General features: G+C 40.6%; 1 protein-coding gene across 1 annotated transcript in view; it reads left to right on the top strand.

The window, feature by feature from the left end:
* Positions 1–14,102, top strand: part of LOC115036211 (stAR-related lipid transfer protein 9-like) — a 28,193-nt gene that overhangs the window by 5,141 nt on the left and 8,950 nt on the right. Inside the window, exons 4-11 of the mRNA XM_029494341.1 lie at positions 10,272–10,388; positions 10,637–10,669; positions 10,761–10,822; positions 10,948–11,060; positions 12,792–12,934; positions 13,142–13,209; positions 13,500–13,597; positions 13,711–13,911. Coding sequence (XP_029350201.1) covers positions 10,272–10,388; positions 10,637–10,669; positions 10,761–10,822; positions 10,948–11,060; positions 12,792–12,934; positions 13,142–13,209; positions 13,500–13,597; positions 13,711–13,911 — 835 coding nt within the window. The remainder of the gene's footprint in view (positions 1–10,271; positions 10,389–10,636; positions 10,670–10,760; positions 10,823–10,947; positions 11,061–12,791; positions 12,935–13,141; positions 13,210–13,499; positions 13,598–13,710; positions 13,912–14,102) is intronic.

Genomic DNA, 14,102 nt, shown 5'->3' on the forward strand with positions numbered 1-14,102 from the left:
AACTCCTTAACTGTTTATATTAACAACAGTGACTGCTCGTTGACCTTATGCTAAAAATGAAAAAATGGTGTTGTAATTAATTCTTTTTCCTCTTAATCCTTGCTCAGTGAACTGCTACTGCTATTACAAATGTTCCTGTAATTTTCCTGTTTGCGTGCTACGGGGTGTGTGGTAGTCCAAATAACAACTTATACATCCTTTCACAGTATGCTACAACATATGAGTTTACATCCAAAGCTCAAGCTTTAACATTAATTTTCATTCATGTTGTGTGCACGAATCAAGCTTGCGGCTACTGTGTATACAATCTTCTCACTTATACACTACCAGTCAAAGGTTTCTCATTCAAATGAATAGGAAAGCGTATCCAAATTTTTGACTGGTAGCGTACATATACAGTCATTATTACATGAAGTGAATTGAGTCAATAGTTTTTACTCTAACTGTTGTAGGAGGATCTGGTTTGGCATGTAATCATTTGGCCAGAAGTGCCTTAAGATTTTTTCCCTTTTGTGCCATGTTATATGCCCAGTTGTGGGTGGGGACCATGTGCATGCTGTCCACAAATTGACACAGGCCAAACGTTATCTCTGTACCAAGAAGAGTTGGAGGAACAAGAGGGACGTTGTTGTGTTGTATGTTTTTACACAGATGGCCACTCTGGGATTTCATATCAGCTCTGTCTGTTACCCAGAAGTCTCTCTCCCTCAGATACAGCATAATTACAGTCAGTTCACTTTTCATGTCATGGCTATGATTGGGTGATTAAATATCTTTGTGTTGTTTTGATTGGAGGGTGTTGCTGGAACCTGAGAAAGGCTCAGAATCAAGAGGAAGTGCCTGCCTGCTGCTTCCACTACAGGAAATCTCTCCAAAACCTATTCTGTCTTTATATAGACGGCGTTGTTATCAATTTGTATTTCTATGGTATATTCGTTCTTCAGCACATTAGATGGAATTGGTCCACTTTTTCTTCCTGTGTCAGTTGGGTAAACTCCTCCCGTTTGTCACTTTTCTTGTCTAAGCTGCAGATCTATGTTTTTTAAGAAAGATGGGGCTGTAATGACAGCTTCCACACTGCACTGAGCAGCAGACAACACTGCACTGCTTCCTCTCTCTGCACAGATCTGCTGTCCACAAATTGACACAGGCCAAACGTTATCTCTGTACCAAGAAGAGTTAGAGGAACAAGAGGGACGTTTGTTGTGTTGTATGTTTTTACACAGATGGCCACTCTGGGATTTCATATCAGCTCTGTCTGTTACCCAGAAGTCTCTCTCCCTCAGATACAGCATAATTACAGTCAGTTCACTTTTCATGTCATGGCTGTGATTGGGTGATAAAATATCTTTGTGTTGTTTTGATTGGAGAGTGTTGCTGGAACCTGAGAAAGGCTCAGAATCAAGAGGAAGTGCCTGCCTGCTGCTTCCACTACAGGAAATCTCTCCAAAACCTATTCTGTCTTTATATAGACGGCGTTGTTATCAATTTGTATTTCTATGGTATATTCGTTCTTCAGCACATTAGATGGAATTGGTCCACTTTTTCTTCCTGTGTCAATTGGGTAAACTCCTCCCGTTTGTCACTTTTCTTGTCTAAGCTGCAGATCTATGTTTTTTAAGAAAGATGGGGCTGTAATGACAGCTTCCACACTGCACTGAGCAGCAGACAACACTGCACTGCTTCCTCTCTCTGCACAGATCCTCCCCCCCCGGCAATGGCCGCCTCTTTCCTCAGCAGAATTGGGTCGGGTCTAGTCACAGTGGCCTGGTTGCCACAAGACATTCCTCTGTTGACCTGGGGTGGGCGAAAGGACACCCGTGGACAGAGCTGCTGAGTATTAAATCTGACCTCTTTTCCTGCACGAGAAACCAAAGAATTGTCTTTTTAACAACGAAACTGCTGGATGTTGACGCCAGACATTTACTGATCACATCACAGCTGAAAATATTTGAATTAAGCACAGGGCAGTTATTTCTTCGTTGGCTCTGAAGAAACTTAAAGAGTCTGAAAAAAGTAGAAGAGACTTTGTTACTGTTACAGGCAGATTAATGGAGCACAGTGTCAGGCGGATTGGTTATTTAACAGTTACTTTAACTGCTTCAGCAGACAAATAGCTTTTTACGGTAGTACAGTGAAGAGCCTAAGCGGTAGGTTGAGTGTGCAAAGTTTTTATCCACAACTAAACCTCTCCAACAATTTTCCTGTTGCGCTGCCTCATTTGACTCAGAATTACCATTATTTTTTATTTAAGTAGTTGCTCTTATTAAATCTCTAACCATATTTTCTGGCCTAATGAGTTGATGCAGCTTGTGCCAGCACTGGAGTTTCCCAAGGTTTCAACTTTAAAAATACATCTTAACATGTTTTTCATAACAGGAAGAGGAACTTGCTCTGAATTCATTTTACTCTCTAGTCCCCATGAGACTGAGACCAGGGGAAACTGGATCTTATCTATCCAACCAATCCAGTGCAGGAGTTTCTAACCACACCCAGCACCCCTTAGAGAATGGCTTCCCAACCCCTCTACCACCCTCTCCAGTACCACTCTGCACTGTCTTCTGTCCATGCATCACTGTCAGTTTATACCAGATACATGTGGGGTTCCTTTCCCTTGTGCAACACAGAGGGAATTCAGAAATAACACTGTTGGGGAGCAGATGAGGTTTTATTTTTCTTGTTGAGGGCTCCCCACAAGAGGAAAAAAAATGTTTGTTTTTTTTTTTTTTTTGCAGGATGGCATGGTCAATTTTTAAGCTATATCTCTGAGTAAAAAAAAAAAGGTCTCTTGAGTAGAGTTGAAGAAAAAGTCTCTACCAGGTGAGGAGAAGTAGGAATTTGGGAGAGAACCATAATCCATAATGGGGAACAGCTGTTGAGTTAATGCATAAGTGAACTGGGACCATTTGTCTCAATGCTGCCCTTGTTTTGGATATAGATATTGAACCAATAAATAGCTTCTCCCACTTTTTAATAAAGCAAACTTCAGCTTCTTTATTGCCTCTGACAGTAAGAACCAAGGGAGAGGAAAGTAGGGAAAAGGAGTAAAAAACAGAGAATTAGACTTAGGCTAGACTGATAGCAAATGCAAAGAGAGTCTGTCCTGTGCCTCTGCAGCCCCCAACTCATGCATGCCAAACTCGCATCTGCCTCACTAAGTAAGTTTTTTTACAGTTAAATTTCAGTGCAAAGATGTCACTGCTGAGGATTCAACTCAGAGCACAATGCTGTTTTTATTGCCAAATGGAGTTGCCTTGCTGGGATTTTTCCCCTCTCCTTCTCCTCCTCCTCCTCCTCCTCCTCCTCCTCGTCTTCTTCCCCCGCCTCTCTGTGCCTCTGTCGAAGCACTGCGTGATTCAATTGTTTGCAGTGTTTCTAGGTCTGTGTGTCAGTGGTGCCAGAGACCAAAGGAAGAATAGTTTCTCTGTGTATACGAAGACTCCTCCATGTGAGCTTTTACGCCTCCTCAACACATGGCTGGACCCAGAGCCGAAAGTCCTGTACAGCCTGCTTCAAGTTAACTACAAATAGGACGCCACATATGGTCAACTAAGAAACATGAGACCTAGACCATATGTACAGAGGAAGCACACCTGTGATTTTATGTTTCAATATAAGGCGAAATTTCTATCCGTGACGCAAGGGGATGACAGGAGTTTTTACAAGAAAGACACAAAGTGGTTGGAGAGATGAATGGTGCAGGTTTCTCCTCTTCACTTAAGTAGTGAAATCTGAGCATGTCACTGTTAAATGACACGCTCAGGTTTTGCTTCAGATTACAGATGAGCCCAAATCAGACCCAAGAAAAGCCATCTAAAAAAATTTCCATTCCATATCTACAATAGGCATTTTTCCTGCATTGCAACAGATAATCATTTTCATTATTTATATTAATCCACCTGCTGTTTTGCTGCAGATCTGGAAGTTGTCAACATTGTAACATTTCTAAAAATTTATTGACAGGCTTTTTTCCCCTTCATCATCCTTCCTGCTGCCAAAGAAGCCTTGGCAGATGTGTTACTGTCAGCTGACAATGAAGACAGACCCGTATGTCAGTAACCTAAAATAAATGATAACACAAGAGTGTCCTAAAGGTACTGAGTCTGAAAATTTATCAAGAATAGCTGTCGAGCTCATACATCAAACTGTCGTAATAATGCAGCAGCTTGTTTCCTTCTGAAGGAGTCTATACTGTACCACTGGAGGCCATGAATATCACACAAGGCTCCCATCAGTCTGAAGGCTGGAGAAGTCATTTCCAGCCTGCAATAAAGAGTGCAACATGCCGTCTAGCGCAACAATGTTCTGCTCTGGTCTCTTTAACGAGGTTTGGGGGAGGAGCAGAAAACCCCCAAACCTCCCTCAGATATAGTTTTATTTATTTGTTTGAAGCCTTTCCTTTGCCCCAGTGACAGTTTCTCAGTATATGTTTGGGGGGGGGGGGGGGGGGGATGGGCTGCCAGAGTCCCCCTTGCCCTCATTTGTTTTCCACTTCCTTGTCCCCTGCACCTCTTTTATTTTTTTTTTTATTTTCCCCACTGATCTTCATTCCCATGTATCACGAGACTTCAGTAATGAAGACCAGTGTATCTGTTTGTCTCTCTCTCTCTCGCAGCCTCTCGGGCCGTCCATGCTAATTTGACCTATAAATTCTGTCCAAGTGTGACAAACTGGAGCATTGTTGAACTCGGCCAAACAGCTTCCTCTCTGTATTTTCGTTGCAAGTGATTCTGTCTGCCTGTCAGTGTCCTCACTGTTGTCGACTCCACACACATCTCCCTCTTTTCTCTTCTGATTCTCCAACTTAGTTTCTTTGCAGGAAGTCAGGACAAGGATCTCTAGTGGCATTATTTTTACCAGTGCCTCAGCAAAAAGGCACTTAATTTTTCTCAGGGCCCAGCTGTTGTGTTTGTGTAACACGTTTGGAAAGCTTGGGGCGGTAACCAAGTCACCCACGCCTCTGCTGCAGCTGTCCACTCCTTGACAGACGGAATAAGCGAGGGAAATTGTTTCATATGAATTTATGATCCTTATTTGACCAACTGGCAAAAAGTGGCATCTCCTTTTGGTACATATTTCTTTGCATCCAGCATTGTGTCTTTGCGTTGTCCTCAGAACTTCCCTACTAGTGAGAGCAGAGGAAAAAATAATCTCACTCCTCCTGGTTGCGTCAAACCTGGCAAAAGCAATGAGAATATGAAGTCTTTACATGTGGATTTGCTTGGCTGGTCTTTTGCCATCACCCTTGACAACATCTTATACACACATAAGTACTGCTCCAGTTTTTAGTGTAGCGCAGACCACATAAAACCAGAAGAGCAACTGGCATTTTACACAGCCTTTGATTACAGGACTTAAGTCATTACAGAGGCATTACGTTTTCACTCTTGTCAGCCAGTCTTTATCACTGTGTTTTTTCTCTCGGATGACTGCCGTCATTTTGCAAAATTTCTTAACACTTCACTGCTGCCCTCCACTATTTTTAATGTGTTAAATAACGCGGTCCAGAGAAGTGTTTTCCATGTTTCAAAACAAATACAGAACACAGTTTTTATCATGGTCCAGATCCCTGGCATGAAACCCCAGTTGGTTCTTTCAGGGGACCTCATTTACGCCTGGTCCTTCTTAGTTAGAGCTACATTTCAACTTTGCTTTTGAGATTTGTTGTCAAAGTAGATTTTTACAACACAGTCTATCTATGTGGGAATGTAGCTGTCATACATCTCATGCGCTGATATGTATTTAGAAGCTGTCTTAAGTCTATGTTGCACTCTTTACCGCCCCTGACGTTGCTTTTCTGGAAATTTGAATCTTGGCGTGAGTGAGCTCTGAGAGGTGCATGAGTGATAACATGCATTCCTGCTCCTTGGGATCGAGTGGGGGGGGGGGGGGTACTACAAAGTGTAACAGAAGCAATTTTACGGTGACACCTCTTTCTGGACAATGCTTTCTGCTTTATTTTATATATGTTATATTGCAGAGATGGAGTGAAATATATGTGATTGTAGTTCAACTGGCAAGTATTGAGGTCAGGAATCCTAGCTCAATCAGACCTCCCTTTTCTACACGATCTGGAGACTTTTGCCACTCACCCTAAACCTTGTTTTGGTCTTCCTTCCCTACTCCCTGAATCTGAACCCAATGACTCTTACCTGCATTCCCTGCACAAGAATGGCAACTACATTCTGCTTTTCCTCTTTCATTGTTAAACAGTTTTTGCATTTGTTTTGGAGAGAGGAAAGAAAATTCTACTGCTTTTGTACTTGCAGTGCATGCAGCTTCCTCTCAGTTGCTGAGCTGCTCAGACACACAAACAAACACACGCACACACACACACACACACACACACACACACACACACACACACACACACACACACACACACACACACACAAAACAGCCATCCTTTTGCTACAGCCTTCCTGCTAATCGAAGTGTTTAGTCTGTCCCCTGTGTATGTTTTGAGGTGGCCAATCAGTATCCACATTTGCTTTGGCTCTTGCCCGCCCACTTTATCTCCAGCCTTTCTCTTTTCTTTCTTGATTTCTGGGGTATATTTCCATTCCAATCCTTTCTCTTGCCTCACCTGCTTTGTTAACCTAAAAATACCTCCCAGTGCTGCAGGCTGCTGCAAACTCTGAAAGTAGGCTGGGACATTGTGTCCATTTAAGCAGCCAGAGTACAACAAGACGAATTACCATTATCTGACATAATTTGATGTGACAGTGATGGCATGAACAGGGTTGTTTTACTGTTGGCTGTTTAGACAAACACAAACACAGTTCTCAAAAGAAGTTTAAATAAGGTTATGCAATGTGGTTTTGTCCAGAGGCCAGTGTTTTTTAAACTTTTAATAAGGCAAATAGGCAAAATACCTGAAAGAGAAAACAATAGGAGTATTGTGCAGAGTTAAAGAGAGACAAGTTCAAAGAAAGAAGGGATGGTTAATGTGAAGTTCCTGCTCTTTGTGCTAAGCCTGGATGGACCCGCAGCCCTGTCCGAGCCCCCATGGAGTGAATTTAAGAGGGTCAACTTTAACAAGAGCTGTGTTGGTTCTCTCTGTTTGAGGGTGGAGGGTGTGTGTGTCTGTTTTCACACAGAGGGATGAGGACAAGACAGGGGTGGCGCTGCTTTTTGTCTCCACATTTTAGCCTCCATTGAGCCAAGACGCAGGGGGCAGCAGTTGGTGGTCTGGACTCCAGTAAATCGCACACTTTGACATTTGCAGCCATGACACTATTTATTGGGCAACAGTAACATAAGGTGCTCTCTTTCTTAATATATTTAGGGACATAAAACAAAATCAGTAGATTCTGCTTTGGTGGTGTTTTCATTTTTGCATCAAGCTTTGCACACACTACTATATATGTTCACAGTTAATGGCTACAAATGTATGTTGTGTAATGCATATTTCTATCCAGTTTGTTGTAAGTGCTTGAGGGATGATTTATAAAGTCACTGAGTCAGGCATATGTCATAGTAGCACTTTTACTAGCAGCACGTGGCTGCTGTCTGCAGACTGTTGGCAAGGCTATCGAGAAATACTTTAAAATGAAAGGTGGCTGCTGGGTTTTGGTAGCTTCCAGTTGTTTCATCTGTATAGTTCTTTTTAGTTTGCTCTGCAAACTGTCATAAACAAGTTAGTGGTTTTCATAGATTTTCTAATTGTATAAAACTGAATAGCAACAATTCCTCACATTTGAGAGGCTGGAAGCAGAGAATGTTTAATATTCTAGCTTGTTAATTTACTTTGGTGATACATCAATCACACGTTTTCTGTTCATTAACTGTGTCTGTGCCCGTAGGATTGAGGAACAAAGGAAAGTTAACATTTTTACCATAGTTGTACTTCTATAGTCAGAAAATGAACTTGTGTTGAAGATTAGTAGATAATTTAAATTGTTGCTCCACAGGAAGTGTAAACCAATTAATTTTTATTTTATTTAAATTTTAATTTTCACAGGTTTCAGCTTCTTATCTACGAATATTTAGACATTTTCTTTGATAGTCAACTGAAAACCTTTTGGTTTTGCACTGTGGTTTGGTATAAATTTGACATTTGAAGATGGCAGTCTGATTTATACATTTTACAAGCAAAGCAATTAATAATAATAATAATAAAAAGAAAGTTTAATGATAGAAATATTGGTTAGTTGTAGCCCAAAAAAAATTGACATATATTAGTGTTTAATATTATATTATTGACTGTCTCTCTCCTAACATTGGGTGTTGGTTTAGACGCTGGTTTCTCTTGCTGACTTGGTCATGGTGGTTAAATGAGATGTGAGCTTCGCCACACCATGTCGGTGTTGAACATTTTACTTCTCCCAGAGAAAACTCAAGGCTGCTGAATGTTAACAAACAGATTCATGCGGTCTTAAGAACAACCAGATGACCAGTGAATCCATTCTGACTGCTTTCACAAGGCCTCTGCCTTTCACTAAGAGCTTTCAACCACATCCAACCCAAACCAATTCCCACTGTTTTTTAAGCTTCGAGTGTACACAGGCTTAGCTTCAGGTTCTCACTTGTCCCGACAGTTGTTGGCAGTTGCACGCACTCTCACACGTGGGAGGTATGTTGACAATATTCTTGTTTTTGATAGTGGGAGATCATGGTACCTCTGAAACTTTTCTCCCTCGCTTGGCTTTGTAGCTAACCCATCAGTCTCTGTGGTCCCGGCTTGAGCCCGGGGGCCAAGGGAGTGGACCCCATCATTGATCCCAGGTTATGTTATGGTTATGGGGTGGTGGGGGAATGTGCTGTGTCTCAGTCTGGTCTAGATCAGGTTGCTGCCCCCCAAAGACATGTGTTGCCTTTGGACTTAGCCGTTCTCCTGCTGACAGGGTCACGCAGGAGCTGGTTCTGTTGTAGTTTCTTTTTGCTTATCAACCAAAAGAAAGATAACAGAAAGGACGGAACATTTTTTTATCCACTTGCTTTACCGCTAACCAGTAACACCTGCACACACACAAAAGTAGGCAGAGCTGACTGTTATGATACATAATATTAAATGGTAAACACCCATATTGCTCACCATGCACATGGGGTGTGCAGCCAAGTCAGCTGTTATCATGATCCACTGTGTTTGACTTTTATAATTATCTAAAACAAATATCCGCAAAATCTAAGCCTCAGTGATGCCATTTAAAAACATCCAATAAGAGCTTTAACACAAGGAGCTTAATACCCTCAGGGGCTGTTTGTCAGCTGTGGAAAATATGTGGACCTTAATTGGTTCGAGGACACTGTTTGACGTTGATGCTGCTTGTAAAGCAGAAATGACCTAAAATATTGACTAAATAATTGGCTACTTGGCTATTTGCTAATCAGTAGAAAAGCCACCCGTTCTATAATTTCAGCCTCTTAATTGTGAGGATTTCTTTCTTTTCAGCTTGCTCACACACTAGCAAGCTAAATATCTTGAAGAATTATCCTGGTTTTTACTAGCTGTAGTGTAAACCCCAGTAGGGGTTCAGTAAACTGTGTATTACATTTAACAGTTGATTTTTATACCACATTAAAACATTTACTTAATTTGACTTCAATAAAAGTCATTGCAAATGAAAAACAAATTGACATGCAACACTTATGTCAGATGTTTTTCATTTGACCGTCAGTACCAGTTACCAAAATCATGTGTTACTACGAAACATTATGATAAAGATGATAGAAATGACTGCAACCACAACTCAGCATTGTAATTTATGTGAGTTTTTCATCTCACTCATGTTTCACTGCACGCATGTAAAACAAATAACATTTCGGTTCAAATAAAGACGAGTGGAAAAATGTGGTGGTGAATGCTAATAATCTCCAGATCCTAGCCATCAGATGCAGACCCAAGAGAGCTCAACAAACTGTTTTGAGTGGGACTCCCCTGGATTGCAGATACCACTACAGAACCTTTAGGAAAAATCTTTTTTTGTACCTTCATTTCTTTGTCTCGCATGCACACGTTTACCCAGAGTATCAGCTGACCTCCCTGCTCCTTACCCAAACACCTCAGCAGGAAGGAGCATTAATTCCCCACCACTTGCCCGGTTCCACAGTATTGTGATGGTGAAACCTTGGTGTAAAAATACAGTGTAAAAACCAAGGTACCTATTATTATTCAACATTCAGTATATTCAAATTGTCATCACAATTCAGATGTTTGTATCTTGAAACACAAGAAGGGAAATCAAATCAAAGTGACAAGTTGCACCCAGACCTAGTTTGTCTTTCTTTGTGTATTTATTATTGAAGGTGTGTGTGTTAAATCCCCTTAGGTGTTCCAGGACCTGGGTGTGTTGGTGCTGTCTGGAGCTTCTGAGGGATACAATGTGTGTCTGTTCGCTTATGGCCAAACAGGATCTGGAAAGACGTACACCATGATGGGGACACCGGTGAGAAGAAGGGGTGGAGTGGGAACCAGCATCTCTGAATGTCATGTATTGCTATTTGGTCAGATTATATTTCTCTCACCAAGCACAAACAAGTTGGCACAAAGTGCAAATTCAAGTCATGCTGCACTGCAAAAAAAGCTAACTTTAAACGAAGAACACTGAATTGAAATGCAATTCTGCATGTCGGTGGTGATTGAACTTTATCTCATTAAATCTCTTGTTTGTTTGTTTGTTTGTTTGTTTTCCAGGACTCCATTGGTTTGACTCCTCGCATCTGTCAGGTAATGCAATTGATTATACTTCATGCAAGTGAGCTGCTTGAGTATCTTGTCTGGTGGGGTGAAGTGAATGAAATTTCTTCCTTTATTACAGGGTCTCTTTAGATCTGAAGACACTTTTCCTGATGGACAAAATTCAAGCAGAGTAGAAATCAGGTACTTTGTTATTGTGGGAATCACCGTTGCAGGCCTCTCACCCATTTGCTTCAATGTACTAGTTATCTGTAAGACCTCAGAGCTGTGTCAAAATAGCTTGTTGTCTTATCCCACCTTCCTCGCAGCTTCCTGGAAATCTATAATGAACGAGTGAGAGACTTGCTGAGAGGAGGAGAGCAGAAGAAGAGAGCCTCACTGAGAGTTAGGGAACACCCTGAGAAAGGACCATATGTCCAAGGTAAGTGATCATGGCAGCTGCATAGTTACTCTGAAGTGGTGAAGATGAAAAGCAAAAGTTTAATTTCTTTTGTATATTTTTTAAAGAAATTGGTAAATTGGTAAAGATATATGAATATGTATATATATAATATATAATATATGTATAATGTATTTTATATATATATATATATACAGGTACATGCACACCTTCAGCGCTGGGGTTTATAAAACCTACCCTAAAACGCAAAGAAAGTTGGAACTAATTTAAATGTAGTTTCCTAACATAGCTACATGTGTGATTAGACAAAGTACTAATCTTGTATCTTTTTAGTGTCTCTCTGTCTCTCTTTCTGACTAAATGCTTAACGAGAGGTCTAGATGCTGCGACTTTTCATTAACTTGCTACAACTATTTCACTGAGATTGAACTAAGATAACAGACCTGTGTGTAGGAAAGGTTAATCTTCAGTGTTCTTACAGCAACCTTCCATTTCAGGCATACGATAAGATTTAGCATTTTGTTTAACGGTGATTTGGTGCTTTCAAAGACCATGATAAGTGTTCAGTTACATTTTAACAATATTTTCCAACCACTCAGCAGGGAATCATATCGTAAAAATGTCACTTGGAATTTGAGAGTTAGGATAAGAGAGAGGATACTAAAGTTAATGTCCTGTTTCTACACCGTCATGCACACTCAGGCAGATAATTTTGCCAAATTGTGGACTTGGATGTGTAATATGGTCTGCAGTATTTTGAGCAATACTCTTGTCTTGTATGTTTAGTTTATAAGTCACTGCGGTATGTGGTCAGTGGAGGAATTTTGTTGCCTTGTTAAACTTTTCATCGGGTCCAGATTTGGCCGTCCTGGTTATAATCCATACTCCTCTTTTGGCTTATTTTACTCCCTCTCTCTATTTACTGTCCTTCCAACTCCTCATCCACTCTTTCCTTTTTTTCTTATCTGCTTGCCTCTCTGTGTTTGAAGCCCCAACAGCCACTCATTGTGTGTGTCAACAGAAATCCCAGATGACCAGAGGAAGTGAAGTCATTTCCATGTGGTTCCAGGGAGAACAATTTGTGATACATACAGAGAAAATTTAAGACTCACTGCTTTTCCTTCTACTCCATCAGTACTTGTCTTTCCAGTACTGTTCTAGACTCATGCTTCTTGTTTTGAAATAATTTCTATTTATATTACTGACAAAAAAGGTAACCATATCTCATAGTTCCAAGAATGTAGTGTTGAAATCTGCACGTGTTTTTAGAGCCACCACAACTTTGATGTGATTCCCTCATAGAAGTAGAGAAGAGCATTGTCACAGATTTTTTTATTAAATGCTGTGGGGAAAAAGTTACTAATCAAAGAGGAGCATGTAATGATGAGACATATTTGCTGTTTCTGCCTCTTTCGCATTTCTGTCTCTCTCGTTTTTAACTCCTTTGCCTAAGTGTATTTGTAGTAGCCTCACTGTCAGTTAAACATTTCTCTACAAGCTATCTTCTAAAATTTTAATTAGTTTATATAATTTCCCAGTTTAACCAAATTCTGTCAACAACTGTGGATAACCTTAACTGTAACATGTACATTTGTGAGATTGTTACACTTTGATCTTCATTCTTTTCATGTTTCTTTTGGATGCTCCATTGAAATCTCCCTTTTTTTCCCCCCAGGTTGAAATAAAACTTAATTGCTTGTTTATTTCCCCGAATTTCTCAACATTTGGCTTTGTCTGTTTCTGTGGCATCAGACCTCTCACAGCATGTGGTCTCTGACTGCAAGCAGGCCATGCATCTTTTGGAAGAGGGCATTGCCAACCGCATCACTGCAGCAACCCACAATCACGATGCCAGTAGCAGATCCCATGCCATCTTTACCATCCAGTACACTAAGGTCATCATCACCTTCTACACCCAATCATAGCATACAATCACACTTAATCTATAATACATCACTCTGACAATTCTTCTTTTTGAAACTTTGCCAGTAATTGCTTCTTGACTGCTGACACGCACTTCATATTGTTAGTATCGCTTTGATATGAAACACTTATCATTATTGGCAGATTTCAGGCTGATTGCTCTTGTCGTTTCTCTGCAGGCCATTCTAGAAAATAACTGCCCTTCAGAAACTGTCAGCAAGATTAACCTGGTGGATTTGGCAGGGAGGTAAAGCAGTTTTTCTTTTTTCTTTTTTCTTTTTTTGTTTGTTTGTTTGATTTTTATTTATTTATTTATTTATTTTCCCTTTCAACGTGTTGAAGGTGAAGTCTTGAAAAAACTGCCCCCTAGTGGAACTTGTCGATTCCCCTAAGATTTTATAAAATGTCCATTAAATACATTTTATTTATATCTGCTTTTAATCGTTTAAATAATGACATGAAACTCATGTAGTTTTTGTTTTGTTTTGACTTGCAACAAGATGAATCCCATGTTTTTTTCTTTTTTTCTTTTGACAGCGAGAGGGCAGACCCCCACTACTGCAGAGATAGACTGACGGAAGGCTCCAACATCAACAAATCACTGGTCACTTTGGGCATTGTCATTTCTGCTCTTGGTAAATGAAGAGACTGTTAAACTACAGAAATTCAAGTAAAATTTAGCATGGAACGAACCATCTGCCCATTTCACGTTTCACTTTTTATCTCTTTCTTTCACTGCCTTTCACAGCCCAGAACTCCCAGATGTCCAGCAGTTGCCAGAGTATCAACAGCGTGGCCTCAGAGGGTGATGGCAGCACAGTGGGTAGTCACAGCAGCTCCCTGTCTGGAGGGGGGAGGAGGCACTGCTTCATCCCCTACAGGGACTCAGTGCTAACCTGGCTACTAAAAGACAGCCTGGGTGGCAACTCGAAGACCATTATGATTGCAAGTATGTGGCACAGGAGTTAGTATTAAAGGGCTATTCCAGAGGTATTTAATATTCCACTTGCAGTCATGGCCATAAATATTGGCACCCCTGCAATTCTGTCAGATAATACACCTCTTCTCCCAAAAAATATTTGCAATTACAAATGTTTTGGTATTCACGTGTTCATTTCTTTTGTTTGCATAGACAAAATA

This window comes from Echeneis naucrates, chromosome 22 (genome assembly GCF_900963305.1).
Source record: "Echeneis naucrates chromosome 22, fEcheNa1.1, whole genome shotgun sequence".
Classification (NCBI taxonomy): domain Eukaryota; kingdom Metazoa; phylum Chordata; class Actinopteri; order Carangiformes; family Echeneidae; genus Echeneis; species Echeneis naucrates.